The sequence below is a fragment of the Oncorhynchus clarkii genome, chromosome 7 (assembly GCF_045791955.1).
Source record: "Oncorhynchus clarkii lewisi isolate Uvic-CL-2024 chromosome 7, UVic_Ocla_1.0, whole genome shotgun sequence".
Lineage (NCBI taxonomy): Eukaryota > Metazoa > Chordata > Actinopteri > Salmoniformes > Salmonidae > Oncorhynchus > Oncorhynchus clarkii.
Window position 1 is genome coordinate 71931850 of NC_092153.1, and position 21664 is coordinate 71953513.

A 21664-nucleotide genomic window follows, 5' to 3' on the forward strand; every position below is an offset into this window, starting at 1 on the left:
TCAATGTGTTTTTATGGGATAATTAATAGCAGTTAGGCCAAATAAAATGTTTAATCCAATATTTTTTTTTATATTTGTTTTTGATACTTCAATGGGTCTTAAAATTCTAAATCAAATAGCAAAAGTAACCTTCTTAAAACCTAGTTATCTTTTTTTGTCTTGACACAGATATGTGTATGTACACACGTATGTATGTATGTATGTAATAACAGCTTAGCGCTCTCTTTCTACACACAGAGACGTCACACACACACATTAAATAACACACACACACACACACACACTCAGATACAAAGATTTCAAAATGCAAACACGTAGACACACGATTATACATTCATAATGGTGAATCAATGACAGACAGGCCTTCAGAAGAACAGACAAGGTAACTTGGTGAATTACAATGAGCTCCTATCTACCCCAAGAGCTCTGTCCTTAGACTACAAAACACACACAAACACAAATGTGTATGACAAACCATCATGAACACTTACCAAACACAATCCAAACACAATCCACAGTCAACATACATAGTAGGTACTAATACTGAGACAAAACAAACAACACCACCAACAACAACAACCACCACGCTCTTGGGATGATCACCAAAGATTCAGGGGGAGTAATATTGTGTTGAGGATCAGCGTGTTTCTGGGATAATGGTGTTGATGTGAGCCATGACCAGCCTTTAAAAGCACTTCATGGCTACAGACGTGAGTGCTACGAGTCGGTAGTCAATTAGGCAGGTTACCTTAGTGTTCTTGGGCACAGGGACGATGGTGGTCTGCTTAAAACATGTTGGTATTACAGACTCGGTCAGGGAGAGGTTGAAAATGTCAGTGAAGACACTTGCCTGTTGGTCAGCGCATGCTCACAGTACACGTCCTGGTAATTAGTCTGGCTCTGAGGCCTTGTGAATGTTGACCTGTTTAAATGGTCTTACTCACATCGGCTGTGGAGAGCATGTGTGTAAAAACTATTGGTCTCTAAATCCGGAGAAATGACATGTAAAAAATAGTTGGTAATTAAATCCAGCTAGAAGGACCACGCAAAAACGGTTGGCTGGTATGCCCTCACCAGTCTGAGCAGTCGGCTGTGAATGCTCCCACCCGCTTCTAACGGACTGGTTTGGTTCCTCCCTCTATAGTGCTGTCTGGTTAGAACATGATGTTGAGGCCCATCACTGTACTCTTAATATTCACCACACACACACACACACACACACACACACACACACACACACACACACACACACCTGTTTCCTTTGAAGATGTTTATATGGAGTTTGGTAATCCAAATGACTTGGAATCTTGTTGTGGTTATTTGGATGCATGCAGAACATACAGACCTTCATGTTACCGTTGACATCGTCGTCCCTACGGACGACGATAAGACTCCAGTGTCCAGATACGCATTTCCAAACACTCTGAATGGTTGGGAATGGCAAGGCTATGATGGGTGAGGGATGACTAAAGTAGGCTGAGCAGCCAAACTGAAGGGACTGTGAGGGGGAGTTAGGTAGAGAGAAGAGGAGCAGGACAGCCTTTTTACAGTGTGTAAACCATAGAGGAAGAGGCGAAGCAAAAGGTTTCACTTTTGCTCAAATCTGTAAAAAATAAGCCATGCGTGTCTATGGGCAAATTTTGGACATAAGCTTGTCGCCTGTCTTCCCGCTTAGGGACAACGACTCCCATTGTTAGGGTGGAGAAGTGCATCACTTCATTAAATATAGATCCCTGGTGTAAAATGGGAACAAGCGGACATAAATGCTCATAAAAACTAAAAATAACAAAACCGAGATTCTTGAGATAAAGGCATTTGGAATATCGCGCAAAAACATTGAAATTAATCTAATTTGATATATCGCCCAACCATAGGACACAGCCATAAAAGTTAGGCGGAATCAGAATTTTGATAATACCTAACCATACACAGTGGGACAACCTCCTGTGAATGTGCCAAGACTGTGGGAATGCCTGAAGGTCCACAGAGCATAGGCTAATGCAGTAGACTGGAGATGTACATCCCTTTCCATCTGCAGTCCAGATAGTAGGCCAGGTCCACACACAAGTCAGCAGCACCGTCCACAATAAAGCAGGGGAGAAACAAACTGACATGAACAAAAACCCAGCTCCAACAGCAGCATTCTTCATTGCCAGAAAAAAAACAATAGATCTCTTATTTCTTACCTTCTTCATTCTGCCGTTGCGTGTGCCTGTGAAGGCCACGGTGTTGCCGTGGTAATCGTAAGCGGCCACCGAGGTCATGCCGTCCTCCTTGTCGATGAAGAGCGGTATTCCTTCTATGGTGCTGGTCCCACCCAGCGGCTGGTTAAAGTCCTGGCCGCAAAAGTTGTCATCAATCTGGAGAGGCTGAGAGAAAGAGAGCAGGAGAGAGAGAGCGTGGGAGAGATAGAGAGCCGGGGAAGAGAGAGAGAAAGAGAGCCGGGGAAGAGAGAGAGAAAGAGAGCAGGGGAGAGAGAGCAGGGGGGAGAGAGCGGGGGAGAGAGAGAGAGAGAGAGCAGGGGGGAGAGAGCAGGGGAGAGAGAGCAGGGGGGAGAGAGCAGGGGGGAGAGAGCGAGAAAGCGGAGGAGAGAAAGAGCGGGGGAGAGAGAGAAAGAGCGGGGGAGAGAAAGAGCAGGGGAGAGAGAGCAGGGGAGAGAGAGCAGGGGAGAGAGAGCAGGGGAGAGAGGGCAGGGGAGAGAGAGCAGGGGGGAGAGAGCAGGGGGGAGAGAGCAGGGGGGAGAGAGCAGGGGGGAGAGAGCAGGGGGGAGAGAGCGGGGGGGAGAGAGCGGGGGGGAGAGAGCGGGGGGGAGAGAGCGGGGGAGGGAGAGAGCGGGGGAGAGAGAGCAGGGGAGAGAGAGCAGGGGGAGAGAGAGAAAGAGCGGGGGAGAGAGAGAAAGAGCAGGGGAGAGAGCAGGGGGAGAGAGAGAGAGAGAGCAGGGGGGAGAGAGAGAGAGAGAGAGAGCAGGGGGGAGAGAGAGAGAGAGCGCAGGGGGAGAGAGAGAGAGAGCGCAGGGGGAGAGAGAGAGAGAGCGCAGGGGGAGAGAGAGAGAGAGCAGGGGGAGAGAGAGAGAGCAGGGGGGAGAGAGAGAGAGAGAGAGAGAGAGAGCAGGGGGGAGAGAGAGAGAGAGCAGGGGGAGAGAGAGAGAGAGCAGGGGGAGAGAGAGAGAGAGCAGGGGGGAGAGAGAGAGAGAGCAGGGGGGAGAGAGAGAGAGAGAGAGAGAGAGAGAGCGCGAGAGTGGGAGCAAGAGGGGCAGAGAGAGAGGGGAGCAAGAGAGAGGAGCGAGAAGAGTTTGAAAAAAATTACACATGGGAAAGAATTAACCAAATAACAGAGCAAACTGGAATTATATTTGTCCATAAACAGAGAGTACACAGTGGCAGAATACCTGACCACTGTGACTGGCCCAAAATTGAGGAAAGCTTTGACTATGTAGAGAATCAGTGAGCATAGCCTTGCTATTGAGAGAGACCGCCGTAGGCATACCTGACTCTCAAGAGAAGATGAAGTGGAAACTGAGCTGCACTTCCTGACCTCCTGCCAAATGTATGACCATACTAGACAGATATATTTCCCTCAAATTCCACAGACCCACAAAGAATTTGAAAACAAATCTATTGGGTGAAATACCACAGTGTTCCATCACAGCAGCCAGATTTGCAACCGGTGAAGAACAAACACCATTGTAAATACAACCCTTTTGCACTTTAACTATTTGTACATCATTGCAATAATGACATTTGAAACCTCTACTCCTTTCAAACTTTTGTGAGTGTAACGTTTACTGTTCTTTGTTCATTTCAGAGAAGAGAAGAGTTGAGAGAGAAGAGGGGGATGGAGGGAGGGACACAAGAGGGGAAGGGAGGGAGGGAAGGAGGGAGGGAAGGAAGGAGGGAGGGGGAGGGGGAGGCAGAGGGGGTGGGAGGGAGAGAGAGAAGGGGAGGGATGGAGAGAGCGAGGGGGAGAGAGAGAAGGGAGGGAGGGGGAGAGTTAGAGAAAGAGAGGAGGATGGAGAGAGAGAGGTTAGATGAGTTGTAGCAGTGATATAACAGTGTCTAATATTTGTGTATATATAGCTAACCGCATCAGCATAACCAAAGGTTGTGTGACAGAAAGACAGAGGAAAGGGACAATGTTTTGGGGTCAGTTGTGTGTGTATCTGCATGTCAAAGTACTGTTTGAGTGCGTGTGTCTGTGCGTCTCCTCAACTGATTCTCCAATCCACTCAGTAAGGGGTCTAATTCCAACCTGCTACTTGGGTTGCGAGCTGAACCACTGACACATTAAAACATTCAGCCTAGAGGGTAGAGGTCACCAACCTCACTACTCATATCAAATCAACCTCTCTCAAATCAGTCATGACACACCCTTGACGGTGTGAGTGTGTTTGTGTGCGCGCAACACGCTATGAGGCCTAAGAGGTTGCTACACGAGGAAGGCTAGAATTGAAGGTGTCATCAGTGTGTTTAACACTGGCAACACGCACTTGCACACACACACAGAGCGAGTGTGTAAATGGTGGTGTAATCTAAAATCGTATCACTGCATCATCTGATTGATCCAGAAGAGAACAGATAACGCTTCCTCTCTCCATCTGTCGAAATTGATGCAGCATGGCTTGCGTTGCGTCGATATCCCATAATTCTCCCTTTTCTACTTTTTTCTTCTCCCTCTCTCGCTCTCTGCCCCTTTCTCTCTGCCCCCCTCTCTCTCTCTCCCTCTCTGCCCCTCTCTCCCCCTCGCTCTCCCTCTCTGCCCATTGCTTGCCTCTCACCCCTCCCCCCTCTCCCCCCTCCCTCTTCCTCTCTTCTCCCTCCCTCTCTTCCCCCTCCCTCAAATCCATCCCTTACCAAGCGCTACAGTAGACAAGGACAGTAAATCGACACATCATTATCCTCACTCCTCTCTACCCCCCCCCCCCCCCCCCCCCCCCTTCCTCCTCTCTCCTTTTCTCTCGCTTAATCTATCCAAAAGGTTTCTATCTCACAGCAGGAAAAATTTGGGGTATCAATTCGGTTAACAAAGCCCCCTCGTTCGCCCCGCGGCCTGGTGGAGAGAGAGGAATTGTCATCAACAGAAAGAAAAGGAGAGAAAGCTGCTTTACGGAAACCTTCCATGACTCCCTAGCAATGTGCATCTGGAGAAGCATGGGGAGAAGTGGAGTGAAGTGTGTGTGTGTTTGTCCACTGAAACAGGTATATTTATTCGCTAATGGCCTTGGACTGTCTCCCGTCTGGTCGGTCGGTTTTGTCTACACACACACACACAAGACATATCCCCTAGTCCTAAAGCCTGTAAACCAAAGTGACAAGAGGGACCATATTCAACCCAGTCAAGCAAGTCTCCTTAAATCAGAATTTGACTCAGACACTTATAGTAAGACACAACATGCAGTCCCTTGACACCAGAGTGTGAGTGAAGGACCTCAAAGGGTTAATGCATTTTTGGGGTGGGTGGATTTGAAAGGGTTAAGATGCATTACATAGTACACAGACATAGCTATGGTAAAAGTTAGCTTCGCTACACTGGACAGTATAGTCAAAACACATGCAAAGTGCACGAGCATACAACACAGTAAAAAATGTATATACGGAACACTAAAAATATTTCTGCCGAGGCGCACTTGGAAGATGCTGGAACAGTCCACATTTACTTTCCCTCTGTAACCAAAACAAGTAATGAATAAAACAAATCTGACAACCCCATAGTATACTGAACAAAATTTAAGCACAACATGCAACAATTTCTAAGATTTTACTGAGTTACAGTTCAAATAACGAAATGAGTCAATTGAAATACATTAATTAGATCGGAAAACCAGTCGCTATCTGGTGTGACCACCATTTTCCAAATGCAGCGCGACATCTCCTTCGCATAGAGTTTCATCAGGCTGTTGATTGTGGCCTGTAGAATGTTGTTCCACTCCTCTTCAATGTCTGTGTGAAGTTGCTGGAAAATGGCGGGAACTGGAACACGCTGTCGTACACATCAATCCAGAGCATACCAAACAGGCTCAATGTTGAGTATGCAGAACATGGAAGAACTGGGACATTTTCAGCTTCCAAGAATTGTGTACAGATCCTTGCGACATGTGGCCCTGCGTTATGATGCTGAAACATGAGCTGATGATGGGCACGACAATGGGCCTCAGGATCTCGTCACGGTATATCTACGCATTTAAATTGCCATCAATAAAATGCCTGTCCATACCATAACCCCACCGCCACCATGGGGCACTTTGTTCACAACATTGACATCAGCAAACCGTTCGTCCAAACGACGCCAAACACTGTCTGCTATTTACCCGATACAGTTGAAACCAGGATTCATCCGTGAAGAGCACACTTCTCCCAGCGTGCCAGTGGCCGATAGGGGTGATCATTTACTCACTGAAGTCGGTGATGGACGCTGAACCGCAGTCAGGTCAAGACGCTGGTGAGGACGATGAGCACGCAGATGAGCTTCCCTGAAATGGTTTGTGATAGTTTGGGCAGAAATTCTTCAGTTGTGCAAACTCAGCGCTCTGGGTGGCTGGTGTCAGATGATCCCACAGGTGAAGAAGCCGGATGAGGAGGTCCTGGGCTGGCGTGGTTACACATGGTCTGTGGTGAAGAAGCCGGATGTGGAGGTCCTGGGCTGGCGTGGTTACACGTGGTCTGTGGTGAAGAAGCTGGATGAGGAGGTCCTGGGCTGGTGTGGTTACACATGGTCTGTGGTGAAGAAGCCGGATGTGGAGGTCCTGGGCTGGTGTGGTTACACGTGGTCTGTGGTGAAGAAGCCGGATGTGGAGGTCCTGGGCTGGCGTGGTTACACATGGTCTGTGGTGAAGAAGCTGGATGCGGAGGTCCTGGGCTGGCGTGGTTACACGTGGTCTGTGGTGAAGAAGCCAGATGTGGAGGTCCTGGGCTGGCGTGGTTACACGTGGTCTGTGGTGAAGAAGCCGGATGTGGAGGTCCTGGGCTGGCGTGGTTACACGTGGTCTGTGGTGAAGAAGCCGGATGTGGAGGTCCTGGGCTGGCGTGGTTACACGTGGTCTGTGGTGAAGAAGCTGGATGTGGAGGTCCTGGGCTGGCGTGGTTACACGTGGTCTGTGGTGAAGAAGCCGGATGTGGAGGTCCTGGGCTGGCGTGGTTACACATGGTCTGTGGTGAAGAAGCCGGTTGTGGAGGTCCTGGGCTGGCGTGGTTACATATGGTCTGTGGTGAAGAAGCCGGTTGTGGAGGTCCTGGGCTGGCGTGGTAACACGTGGTCTGTGGTGAAGAAGCCAGATGTGGAGGTCCTGGGCTGGCGTGGTTACACGTGGTCTGTGGTGAAGAAGCCGGATGTGGAGGTCCTGGGCTGGCGTGGTTACACGTGGTCTGTGGTGAAGAAGCCGGATGTGGAGGTCCTGGGCTGGCGTGGTTACACATGGTCTGTGGTGAAGAAGCCGGTTGTGGAGGTCCTGGGCTGGCGTGGTTACACGTGGTCTGTGGTGAAGAAGCCGGATGTGGAGGTCCTGGGCTGGCGTGGTTACACGTGGTCTGTGGTGAAGAAGCCGGATGTGGAGGTCCTGGGCTGGCGTGGTTACACATGGTCTGTGGTGAAGAAGCCGGATGTGGAGGTCCTGGGCTGACGTGGTTACACATGGTCTGTGGTGAAGAAGCCGGTTGTGGAGGTCCTGGGCTGGCGTGGTTACACATGGTCTGTGGTTGTGTGGCCAGTTGGACACACTGCCAAATTCTCTAAAACGACACTAGTGGCAGCTTATGGTATATAAATTAACATCAAATGTTCTGCCAACATCTCTGGTGGACATTCCTGCAGTCAGCATGCCAATTACACGCTCCCTCAAAACTTGAAACATCTGTGTCATTGAGGTATGTAACAAAACTACACATTTTAGAGTGGCCTTTTATTGTCACTAGCACAAGGTGCACCTGTGTAATGACTATGCTGTTTAATCAGCTTCTTGATATGCCACATTTGTCAGGTGGATGGATTATCTTGGCAAAGGAGAAATGCTCACTAACAGGAATGTAAACAAATTTGTGCACCAACTTTGACAGAAATAAGCTTTTTGTGCATACGGAAAATGTCCGGCACAAACACTTTACATGTCGTGTTTATATATTTTCTTAGTGTAGAATACTTGATCTATATACTAAGTCGGCTTGTTGTTTTCTATGCGAGATAAATATTCCTCTCGAGGCACATTCAAGTTACTAGTGCCATAGGGAGGGATTTCCCAGAATTTAATATAGACTGCAAAAATAGGCTACATTCAAAAAAATATATTTGTCACAAGCGCCAAAAACAAACGGTGTAGACCTTACAGTGAAATGCTTACTTAACCAATGCAGGTAAGAAAAATAAGAATTATGAAAATATTTACTAAATAAACTAAAGTTAAAAAAGTAACAATAAATGGCTATATACACAGGGGGGACCAGTACAAAGTCACTGTGCGGCGGTACAGGTTAGTCAAGGTAATATGTACATGTATGTAGGGGTAAAGTGACTATGCATAGATAATAAACAGCGATTAGCAGTGTTAGGCCTACAGTGGTTCCTCCTTTAAAAGTTGTGTCATACCGCAGCACACCTTGCGGGCTGCTGCAGAATTCTATGGCACGCTATTTAATTGTCAGCCATTTTTTATGTTAATGCAAGTTAGTGCTAGTCTGACCACCAGATGGCATCTTTGAGACGCATTTGATAGTCTCCCATATTGGCATTACTAGATAATTTAAAACCTTTTTTGTAATAACATAGTATATGGGATTGATTTTTAGAAATGTGGCTTAATTCATTTGATTAATATTATGGTGTTTCTATTGCGAGAAAAACGAAACCCTCAGGGTTTCCGTAAGGATGGAATGGAAAATATTGCACTGTACAACATGATGGTCGAGAGTAGGCTACAGCATAAGAGGATTGGAGGATTCTAAATTAATATCTAAGGGGCATAACATTTCCACACCCTAAATGTAGTGTAACCAATACTCATTTCGCCTATGGTGGGCCTACAGTATATTTTAAAATATTTTTTTCAATGACGTGACAATAATTACATTTAGAGGATTGGAGGATTCTAAATTAATATCTAAGGGGAATTTTCCATTAGGATCTGTGAGAATATCTCATTCTAAATGAATTTATTAATAATAATAATCGCTTTGTTTAACCTCTCTGAGCACGGAACCCGGTAGCGGGCTGAAATTCCACAACATACGGTGATCGCTACATAAATAGTCATATTAAGCATTCATCAAAATACAAGTGTCTTACATGTATAGAAAGCCTAGAATGCTAATCCAACTGCGTCGTCAGATTTAAAAAAGGATTTAGTGTGAAAGAATACGATGCGATTATCTGAGGACAGAGCCCCATAAAAAACAACTATTTCAACCAGCACAGGCGTAACAAAATCAGTTCACTGTTTCATTGATTGACTGTATTTTAACCCAATGACCACTGATCGTCTTGAAATCTAGCTGGGAAGATAGCCAATGAGCTGAGGTAAGCGGCAATATGCAATGGTTGTATGTTGGAAGACCAACCCACGTCGTAAACTCCAGTGTAAAGAGAGTCATTCGCTATTGAAGTTTTATTCCGGAAGGAGCTACACATTTTACGCACAGCGTTGTTTTGGTAAACGCACAGATTCAGCTGTTTATATATCAATCAGTATGGCGACTAAGTCAGGGAAAGCTAAATCTAAGTCTAGATATACAGCTGTACACACAATTGTAGAAGAAATTGATCGGAAAAGTGAGACAGAGATCGATTCCCAAGGGGAGGAATATTTTTTGAACGGAGAGGACACCGTTGTAGCCACTGTGTATAATCTGTAACGTGCCTGCAGAAGAGGAACAATGTCACCGTTTTGAACTGGTTCTTCTCATGCTAATGCAGTTGTTTGAAATTAATAATATAAAATATTATTTGTGAAATGAAATAGCCTATTTGAGGCTGAGGGCAGGCCCACAACAATGGCCAAAGTGAAATGGAGACAGTAGATATAGCTGGTCTGTTGTAATATAATAAAGACAGTAGATCTAGCTGAAATTTTTATAATGTAAAAGAGACAGTAGATGTAGGAGGTCTATAATAATATATTCAACCTTATGTTCCCTGTACTCATATATATATATATATATATATATATATATATATATATATATATATATATATGTTTATTATACCTCAGTAGCACAATATTGTGTAGAGCATTGGCAAAGTGGGTGATATCCTTCCTGTTTGGCCCTGTCCGGGGGTCTCATCGGATGGGGCCACAGTGTCTCCTGACCCCTCCTGTCTCAGCCTCCAGCATTTATGCTGCAGTAGTTTATGTGTCGGGGGGCTAGGGTCAGTTTGTTATATCTGGAGTACTTCTTCTGTCTTATCCGGTGTCCTGTGTGAATTTAAGTATGCTCTCTCTAATTCTCTCTTTCTCTCGGAGGAGGACCTGAGCCCTAGGACCATGCTGTCCCCAGTCCACCTGGCCTTGCTGCTGTTCCAGTTTCAACTTTTCTGCCTGCGGCTATGGAACCCTAAACTGTTCATATTTACTCTTGAGGTGCTGTCCTGTTGCATCCTACTACTGTTTAGTGATTATGTGATTATTATTATTATTATTATTTGACCCTGCTGGTCATCTATGAACTTTTGAAAATCTCGGCCATGTTCTGTTATAATCTCCACACGGCACAGCCAGAAGAGGACTGGCCAGCCCTCATAGCCTGGTTCCTCTCTAAGTTTCTTCCTAGGTTTTGGCTTTTCTAGGGAGTTTTTCCTAGCCACCGTGCTTCTACACCTGCATTGCTTGCTGTTTGGGGTTTTAGGCTGGGTTTCTGTACAACACTTTGAGATATTAGCTGATGTACGAAGGGCTATATAAATACATTTGATTTGAAAGAGGACTGAGGGTCTTCCAAATATTGAAAGTGTGTAAATAGTTACCCATGTTATTTTGTAAATGTATATATTTTTTTCTTCATATTTTTTTCTACATTTTTTGGGGGGGTGTGTTCGAATACCATTTTGGCATTTTGTATATAGTTATTTGTTTCAAAATGTATACCTTCACCAATTTGGCCACTTGGGTACATTTGGGCTACTTGTGTGGGACACCTGGGTGACTTCATGATAAATGTCATGTAGCCCACTCATTTTGGAAGTTATCATTCTGAAACTTTGCACAAGTACTGTCGCCCTCTTATATTTTCCACTGAAATTGTCCCCATCATCCTATCTGAATGTTAGTTTTTATCTTGTTCATTTTAAAGATGATACAACAATAAAAATAAAAAACGTATGTTTTTTTTCATTGTATTATCTAAACCTGATCTATTCTGTTATATTCTCCTACATTCAATTCACATTTACAGGCCTACAGTACATCAAAGAATATGACATGACTCTCCGCCAATAATTACATATATTTCTGTAATTCAGTGATATTTATTCCCCATAGTAACTCATTATGGATCATAACGAAATAAACATTGGCATTTTGAATGAGTATTTTTAATCATTATTTTATTTTAAAAAAGCATAAAGATGCCATTATTAGTTACATTGTTTTAGTTTGAACGTGCAGACTGGCACTAACAACAGCGGGAAAGTTGCCCTATTCAGTGCCATTATTAGTTACATTGTTTTAGTTACGAACAGCGGGAACATGTTCCTAGTCGGCACCATAAGTGCAATGGCCCTTATATATTTTGGAGATTATTTTGTTTTCAAATAACGTAAAATGAGCCGCTCACAGAATGGAATTCACAACACAACAGCTCCTGGGTCTTGGGTAAAAAGTGTTTTATCTTGATTTAAAAGGTTTCCGACCCGCAGTGTAATTTTTCTGAAGAGCAAGCCGACCCGCGGTTTGAAAGGATGTTTTCATTCCACCCGCCAGCTGATTTCTTTTGCGGCTCAGCTGTGGGGAACCGTGGGAATCCGACCTAATGCAGGACTCCACTAATTATTAGCCAACCCAATAGGGTAAATGCAGATAGGTAAACCCATGCTTCAGTCTTTCTATAATGCTTATTGCTAATAGCATACTAATAATATGGACCATGCATCTGTCTATACAGAGAAACCCACATGTACACACCAAGTAGAGGTATGCATTGATTCACCGGCACATTTTATATAAGTACTTCACAATATGTAGCTAAATACGCACACACACTCATAGGGGTAATATTGTCATGTTATCTTACAGGTTATAGATAGATTGTAGCTTATATATATATTCTTATGACCAAAAGCATACACACACGCACAAACACACTGATGTAGAGCCTCTAGTTGGGTTCGGAGGCAGAGTAGCCGATCACAAATACGCACACACTGATGTAGAGCCTTTAGTCGGGTTCGGAGGCAGAGTAGCCGATCAGAGACACACACGCACACCGCCCCTAGGATAACCCCGATTCTACCCTTTAATTGACAGCTGCTGTCTGCAGGCACTGACCCCAGATGAGAGAGAAAAGGAGAGAAGGAGAGCAGAGACAATTTGAGAAAAGGAGAGGCGAGAGGAGGAGAGAAAAGGAGAAGGGGGTAGCTAGCACCATCTCTTCTGAGCTCCGACACTGCTGACAGGATGGTTTCAGGATGGTTTCGGGACTAGCCTCAATTCATCTGTGCGTGTGTGCAGGCGTGTGTGTCCTGTCACCCTCTTGCCCTCCGCTCCTCTCTATTCATTAGCTGTCTTCTCATTAGGCAGCATCCATTGGCCTTCACTTGCCCTCACCTCTCAAACACACAAGGCATGCATGCAGATACACACACTTCTCTTCACCAATACATAATGTGCAAAAACACACACACCTCTCTTCACCAACGCATTATGTGCAAACACACACACACAGATTCATTTCTTTTCTCTTCGATTATAATCACAGCCGTATATATTCCCCCCCAAGCAGACACATCGATGGCTCTGAACGAACTTTATTTGACTCTTTGCAAACTGGAATCCACATATCCTGAGGCTGCATTCATTGTAGCTGGGGATTTTAACAAGGCTAATCTGAAAACAAGACTCCCTAAATTGTATCAGCATATCGATTGCGCAACCAGGGCTGGCAAAACCTTGGATCATTGCTATTCTAACTTCCGCGACGCATATAAGGCCCTCTCCCGCTCTCCTGTCTGCCTACAAACAGAAACTAAAACAAGATGCTCCCGCGCTGAGGTCTGTTCAACGCTGGTCCGACCAATCTGATTCCACACTCCAAGACTGCTTCCATCACGTGGACTGGGATATGTTTCGTATTGCGTCAAACCACAACATTAACGAATACGCTGATTCGGTGAGCGAGTTCATTAGAACGTGCGTTGAAGATGTCATTCCCATAGCAACGATTAAAACATTCCAAATCCAGAAACCGTGGATTGATGGCAGCATTCGCGTGAAACTGAAAGCGCGAACCACTGCTTTTAATCAGGGCAAGGTGACCGGAAACATGACCGAATACAAACAGTGTAGCTATTCCCTCCGCAAGGCAATCAAACAAGCTAAGCGTCAATATAGAGACAAAGTAGAATCGCAATTCAACGGCTCAGACACAAGAGGTATGTGGCAGGGTCTACAGTCAATCACGGATTACAAAAAGAAAACCAGCCCAGTCACGACCAGGATGCCTTGCTCCCAGGCAGACAAAATAACTTTTTTGCAAGCTTTGAGGACAATACAGTGCCACTGACATGGCCCGCAACCAAAACATGCGGACTCTCCTTCACTGCAGCCGAGGTGAGTAAAACATTTAAACGTGTTAACCCTCGCAAGGCTGCAGGCCCAGACGGCATCCCCAGCCGCGCCCTCAGAGCATGCGCAGACCAGCTGGCTGGTGTGTTTACGGACATATTCAAATAATCCCTATCCCAGTCTGCTGTTCCCACATGCTTCAAGAGGGCCACCATTGTTCCTGTTCCCAAGAAAGCTAAGGTAACTGAGCTAAACGACTACCGCCCCGTAGCACTCACTTCCGTCATCATGAAATGCTTTGAGAGACTAGTCAAGGACCATATTACCTCCACCCTATATGACACCCTAGACCCACTCCAATTTGCTTACCGCCCAAATAGGTCCACAGACGATGCAATCTCAACCACACTGCACACTGCCCTAACCCATCTGGACAAGAGGAATACCTATGTGAGAATGCTGTTCATCGACTACAGCTCAGCATTTAACACCATAGTACCCTCCAAACTCGTCATCAAGCTCGAGACCCTGGGTCTCGACCCCGCCCTGTGCAACTGGGTACTGGGCTTCCTGACGGGCCTCCCCCAGATGGTGAGGGTAGGTAACAACATCTCCACCCCGCTGATCCTCAACACTGGGTCCCCACAAGGGTGCGTTCTGAGCCCTCTCCTGTACTCCCTGTTCACCCACGACTGCGTGGCCACGCACATTTCCAACTCAATCATCAAGTTTGCGGACGACACAACAGTGGTAGGCTTGATTACCTACAACGACGAGACAGCCTACAGGGAGGAGGTGAGGGCCCTCGGAGTGTGGTGTCAGGAAAATAACCTCACACTTAACACCAACAAAACTAAGGAGATGATTGTGGACTTCAGGAAACAGCAGAGGGAACCCCCCCCTTTCCACATCGATGGAACAGCAGTGGAGAGGGTAGTAAGTTTTAAGTTCCTCGGCATACACATCACAGACAAACTGAATTGGTCCACCCACACAGACAGCATCGTGAAGAAGGCGCAGCAGCGCCTCTTCAACCTCAGGAGGCTGAAGAAATTTGGCTTGTCACCAAAAGCACTCACAAATTTCTACAGATGCACAATCGAGAGCATCCTGTCGGGCTGTATCACCGCCTGGTACGGCAACTGCTCCGCCCACAACCGTAAGGCTCTCCAGAGGGTAGTGAGGTCCGCACAACGCATCACCGGGGGCAAACTACCTGCCCTCCAGGACACCTACACCACCCGATGTCACTGGAAGGCCATAAAGATCATCAAGGACAACAACCACCCGAGCCACTGCCTGTTCTCCCCGCTATCATCCAGAAGGCGAGGTCAGTGCAGGTACATCAAAGCTGGGACCGAGAGACTGAAAAACAGCTTCTATCTCAAGGCCATCAGACTGTTAAACAGCCACCACGAACATTGAGTGGCTGCTGCCAACACACTGACTCAACTCCAGCCACTTTAATAATGGGAATTGATGTAAAATATACCACTAGCCACTTTAAACAATGCTACTTAATATAATGTTTACACACCCTACATTATTCATCTCATATGTCTACGTACTGTATACTGTACTCTATATCATCTACTGCATCTTTATGTAATACATGTATCACTAGCCACTTTAAACTATGCCACTTTGTTTACATACTCATCTCATGTATATACTGCACTCGATACGATCTACTGCATCTTGCCTATGCCGTTCTGTACCATCACTCATTCACATATCTTTATGTACATATTCTTTATCCCTTTACACTTGTGTGTATAAGGTAGTAGTTTTGGAATTGTTAGATTACTTGTTGGTTATTACTGCATTGTCGGAACTAGAAGCACAAGCATTTCGCTACACTTGCATTAACATCTGCTAACCATGTGTATGTGACAAATAACATTTGATTTGATTTATTAATTCTATGTGCGTTCATGCATTTATACATGTATGATCAGTGTTGGGATATTACATGTTATATTTAACAAAATCAACGCGCTACAATGTTACTTTGCATGAAAAGTAATATTACATATTACTTTCTTATTTTTTTAATTTTACCTTTATTTAACCAGGCAAGTCAGTTAAGAACAAATTCTTATTTCCAAGACGGCCTAGGAACAGTGGGTTAACTGCCTGTTCAGGGGCAGAACGACAGATTCTGACCTTGTCAGCTCGGGGGTTTGAACTTGCAACCTTCCGGTTACTAGTCCAATGCTCTAACCACTATTACGTTAAATGCCTTTTATTTCAACACAATTTTGTGTCGAGGATTTACCTGACATTGTTTGCATTTAGATTTTATGGGGATCTCGATTAGCCGACGCCAGGGGCGATAACTAGTCTTCCTGAGGTCCGAAAAATAACGAAAACATGAACCTAGACATTAGACTTACACGCATACATATATTACTATATACAGTGCCTTCAAAATGTATTTAGACCCATTGACACTTTCTACATTTTGTTGAAAAAGTCCACCTCGTTTCTTATGAGTTCAAACGGTCAGATAGTTTTCCGCATGTGAGAACACAACAGCACGCGCCACAAAGAAAAAGAAGCAAAACAGAGGTAGGCTACAGTTTGTTAACGTCTGCTCTATAATTCACACACTGTAGGCTACAAAATTCACTCACTGTAGGCTACATAATTCACTCACTGTAGGCTACATAGCCTAATTAAAACATATATATAAATGCATATTCTCATGAAACTGATATAGATATATATATATAGATATATATATAAAACAAATGTATTTCACCTTTATTTAACCAGGTACCTGGCCAAGATAAAGCAAAGCAGTGTGACAAAAACAACACAGAATAACACATAGGATAAACAAACATACAGTCAATAACACACAGAAAATCTGTATACAGTGTGTGCAAATAAAGTAAGGAGGTAAGGCAAAAAAAATAGGCCATAGTGGCGAAATAGTGTTGGAGCAGAGAAAAAAAAAAAAAAAAAAAAAAAAAAAAATGGGGATGAGGTAGGGATGGGCTATTTACAGATGGGCTGTGTACAGCTGCAGCGATCGGTAAGCTGCTCTAACAGCAATGCTTGAAGTTAGTGAGGGAGATATAAGCCTCCAGCTTCAGTGATTTTTGCAATTCGTTCCAGTAATTGGCAGCAGAGAACTGGAAGGAAAGGCGGCTAAAGGAGGTGTTGGCTTTGGGGATGAACAGTGAAATATACCTGCTGGAGCGCGTGCTACGAGTGGGTGTTGCTATGGTGACCAGGGAGCTGAGATAAGGCAGAGCTTTACTTAGCAAAGACTTACAGATGACCTGGAGCCAGTGGGTTTGGCGGCGAATATGTAGCAAGGACCAGCCAACGAGAGCATACAGGTCGCAATGGTGGGTAGTATATGGGGCTTTGGTGACAAAACGGATGGCACTGTGATGGATGTAGTCTAATTTGTTGAGTAGAGTGTTGGAGGCTATTTTGTATATGACATCGCCGAAGTCAATGATGGGCAGGATAGTCAGTTTTACGAGGGTATGTTTGGCAGCATGAGTGAAGGAGGCATTGTTGCGAAATAGGAAGCAGATTCTAGATTTAATTTTGGATTGGAGATGCTTAATATGAACCTAGTAGTGATACTAGGCAGGTGGGCAGGTGCGGGCAGCGATCGGTTGAAGAGCGGTTTGTTAACACAGTGTCCAAAGAAGGGCCAGAAGTATACAGAATGGTGTCGTCTGCATAGAAGTGGATCAAAGAATCACCAGCAGCAAGAGCGACATCGTTGATATATACCGATAAAAGAGTCGGCCCAAGAATTGAACCCTGTGGCACCCCCATAGAGACTGCCAGAGGTCCGGACAACAGGCCCTCCAATTTGACACACTGAACTCTATTAGAGAAGTAGTTGGTAAACCAGGCGAGGCAGTCATTTGAGAAAGCAAGGCTGTCGAGTCTGCCAATAAGAATGTGGCGATTGACAGAATCGAAACCCTTGGCCAGGTCGATGAAGACGGCTGCACAGTACTGTTATTTATCGATGGTGGTTATGATATCGTTTAGGACCTTGACCTTGAGGTGCACCCGTGACTAGCTCGGAAACCGGATTGCATAGCGGAGATGGTACGGTGGGAATCGAGATGGTCGGTGATCTGTTTGTACACTTGGCATTTGAAGACTTTAGAAAGGCAGTGCAAGATGGATATAGGTCTGCAACAGTTTGGGTCTAGAGTGTCTCCCACTTTGAAGAGGGGATACGAAAGAGAGGTTGTACAGATTAGTAATAGTGGTTGCGACAATGGCAGCGGATACTTTTAGGAAGAGAGAGTCCAGATTGTCTAGGCCAGCTGATTTGTAGGGATCCAGATTCTGCAGCTGTTTCAGCTGTCTGGATTTTGGTGAAGGAGAAGCAGGGAGGACTGAGATCAAATGGTTGGTATGCAGATGCTCCATGGAGATTTCACCTGTAAAACTGAAGAGACCTATCTATTACGATTCATAAATGTGCCTAACGTAGATGTAAAAAAAACAGGAGAGTGCGCAGCCTAGACCGCTACAGCCGCAGCCTAGACCGCTACAGCCGCAGCCTAGACCGCTACAGCCGCAGCCTAGACCGCTACAGCCGCAGCCTAGACCGTTACAGCCGCAGCCTAGACCGTTACAGCCGCAGCCTAGACCGTTACAGCCGCAGCCTAGACCGCTACAGCCGCAGCCTAGACCGCTACAGCCGCAGCCTAGACCGCTACAGCCGCAGCCTAGACCGCTACAGCCTAGACTGTTACAGACTGTTAGAGCATTAATTCCGATAGCAGGAGAGGAGGGGAGCCCCCTGAGAGATTGCTACCGGCGTAACAATTTGATTCTTAAAGTAATGGAAGCGTTACCTGACAAAGTAACAAAAATATTACGTTATCGTTATATTACATTGTTAGTCATAAAAGTAATATATTACTGTACTGTTACTTTTGTGATGCATTACTCCCAACACTATCAGTATGCAGCGTGCATGGATATGCAACGGTCTGATTCTGTGATTGGTCAGGTCTGTGCACACACACACACACACACACACTATAAATAGATGCACATACTGGTGAGGGTGTACCTAAACACACGCTGTCACATCCCACACATATGCTAAAACAGCCTGGCATCTCTCAGCACAGACATATTATTCACACATCCCACTGGGTAACAGCTCAAAGCACTTGGGTTAGGTATTGACACCAACGTCCAAAGCTACACTGAACAACATGTCCTACTAGTGAGCTGTACTTCCAGTAACAAAGTACACAGGACCGTATGTACATGTCATGTTCCTCTCACCACCAATGTGACAGACAGAATACATTCCACCGGGGGCACTCTTGACCTACAGCCCAAATTCAAGCGTTGTCACGCATCACTGCTTAAGCTCAGGGGTCCACACACAACGCACGCACACACACACACACAAAAAGAATGATGCAGTTGCAACTAGCACCACACAATAACACACACATATGTGCACATCTAACACACACACACACGCAATATGCACACACAGTTTTAAAAAACATATCATTACAGGCTACCTGTAAAATCTCTCAGGGGGCCAATCTCTCACATCAGATAGGCCTATAACGCCATGGCAATGGAGCAAACCAAATCAAATTGTATTTATCACATACACATGGTTAGCAGATGATAACACGAGTGTAGCGAAATGCTTGAGCTTCTAGTTCCGACCATGCAGTAATATCTAACAAATAATCTAACAATTTCACAACAACTACCTTATACACACAAGTGTAAAGGAATGAATAAGAATATGTACATACAAATATATGGATGAGCGATGGCCAAACAGCATAGGCAAGATGCAGTAGATGGTATAGAGTACAGTATATACATATGAGATGAGTAATGAAGGGTATGTAAACATTATACAAAGTGGCATTGTTTAAAGTGGCTAGTGATGCAATTACTGCATCCATTTTTAATTATTAAAGTGGCTAGAGATGAGTCAGTATGTTGGCAGCAGCCACTCAATGTTAGTGAGAGCTGTTTAACAATCTGATGGCCTTGAGATAGGAGCTGTTTGGAGATGGGAGTGTTTGATTGGTTGTTTCTACTTACATTTACATTTTAGCCATTTAGCAGACGCTCTTATCCAGAGTGACTTACAGGAGCAATTACCATTAAGTATCTTTGCGCAAAGGAACAGCGGCAGATCTTCCAATTGGTCGGCTTGGGGATTTGAACCAGCAACCTTTCAGTTCCTGGCCCAACACCATTTTCTGCTAGGCTACCTGCCATCCCTACTTGTAGCGACAAGCCTTGAATTGTATTTAAATGCACAAGTCGGAAGTTTGCATACACCTTAGTCAAATACATTTAAACTCAGTTTTTCACAATTCCTGACAATTAATCCTAGTAAAAATTGTATTATGTCTTAGGTCAGTTAGGATCACCACTTTATTTTAAGAATGTGAAATGTCAAAATAATAGTAGAGAGAATGATTTATTTCAGCTTTTATTTCTTTCATCACATTCCCAGTGGGTCAGAAGTGTACATACACTCAATTAGTATTTGTTAGCATTGCCTTTACATTGTTTAAATTGGGTCAAACATTTCGGGTAGCCTTCCACAAACTTCCCACAATAAGTTGGGTGAATTTTGGCCCATTCCTCCTGACAGAGCTGGTGTAACTGAGTCAGGTTTGTAGGCCTCCTTACTCGCACAAACTTTTTCCGTTCTGCCATCATATCTTCTATGGGATTGAGGCCAGGGCTTTGTGATGGCCACTCCAATACCTTGGTTTTGTTGTCCTTTTTTTGCCACAACCTTGGAAGTATGTTTGGGGTCATTGTCCATTTGGAAGACCCACTTGCAAACAAGCTTTAACTTCCTGAATGATGTCTTGAGATGTTGCTTCAATATATCCACATAATTTTCCTACCTCATGATTCCATCTATTTTGTGAAGTGCACCAGTCCTTCCTGCAGCAAAGCATCCCCACAAAATGACGCTGCCACCCCCGTGCTACACGGTTGGGATGATGTTCTTCGGCTTTTTCCTTCTTCCCCCTTTTTCCTCCAAACATAACAATGGTCATTATGGCCAAACAGTTCTATTTGTGTTTCATCAGACCAGAGGACATTTCTCCAAAAAGTATGATCTTTGTCCCAATGTGCAGTTGCAAAGCGTAGTCTGGCTTTTTTATGGCGGTTTTGGAGCAGTGGCTTCTTCCTTGCTGAGCGGCTTTTCAGGTTATGTCGATATGGGACTTGTTTCACTATGGATACAGATACTTTTGTACCTGTTTCCTCCAGCATCTTCACAAGGTCCTTTGTTGTTGTTCTGGGATTGATTTGCACTTTTCGCACCAAAGTACGTTCATCTCTAGGAGACAGAATGCGTCTCCTTCCTGAACGGTATGACGGCTGCGTGGTCCCATGGTGTTTATACTTGCGTACTATTGTTTGTACAGATGAACGTGGTACCTTCAGCCGTTTGGAAATTGCTCACAAGGATGAACCAGATCATAGACGTCATCCTGACCAACTGGCCCTCCAAATACACCTCCGCTGTCTTCAACCAGGATCTCAGCGATCACTGCTTCATTGCCTGCATCCGCTACGGATCCGCAGTCAAACAACCACCCGTCATCACTGTCAAACGCTCCCTAAAACACTTCTGTGAGCAGGCCTTTCTAATCGACCTGGCCCGGGTATCCTGGAAGGACATTGACCTCATCCCGTCAGTTGAGGATGCCTGGTCATTCTTTAAAAGTAACTTCCTTACCATTTTAGATAAGCATGCTCCGTTCAAAAAATGCAGAACTAAGAACAGATATAGCCCTTGGTTCACTCCAGACCTGACTGCCCGCGATATGCAACTGTTCAGGGAAGTCAGGAACCAATACACGCAGTCAGTCAGGAAAGCAAAGGTCAGCTTCTTCAGGCAGAAATGTGCATCCTGTAGCTCTAACTCCAAAAAGTTCTGGGACACTGTGAAGTCCA

General features: G+C 45.0%; 1 protein-coding gene across 1 annotated transcript in view; it reads right to left on the reverse strand.

The window, feature by feature from the left end:
• Nucleotides 1-21664, reverse strand: part of LOC139413799 (plexin-A1-like) — a 311289-nt gene that overhangs the window by 265638 nt on the left and 23987 nt on the right. The window contains exon 2 of the mRNA XM_071161567.1: nt 2187-2369. Within this exon, the coding sequence (XP_071017668.1) occupies nt 2187-2369 (183 nt within the window). The remainder of the gene's footprint in view (nt 1-2186; nt 2370-21664) is intronic.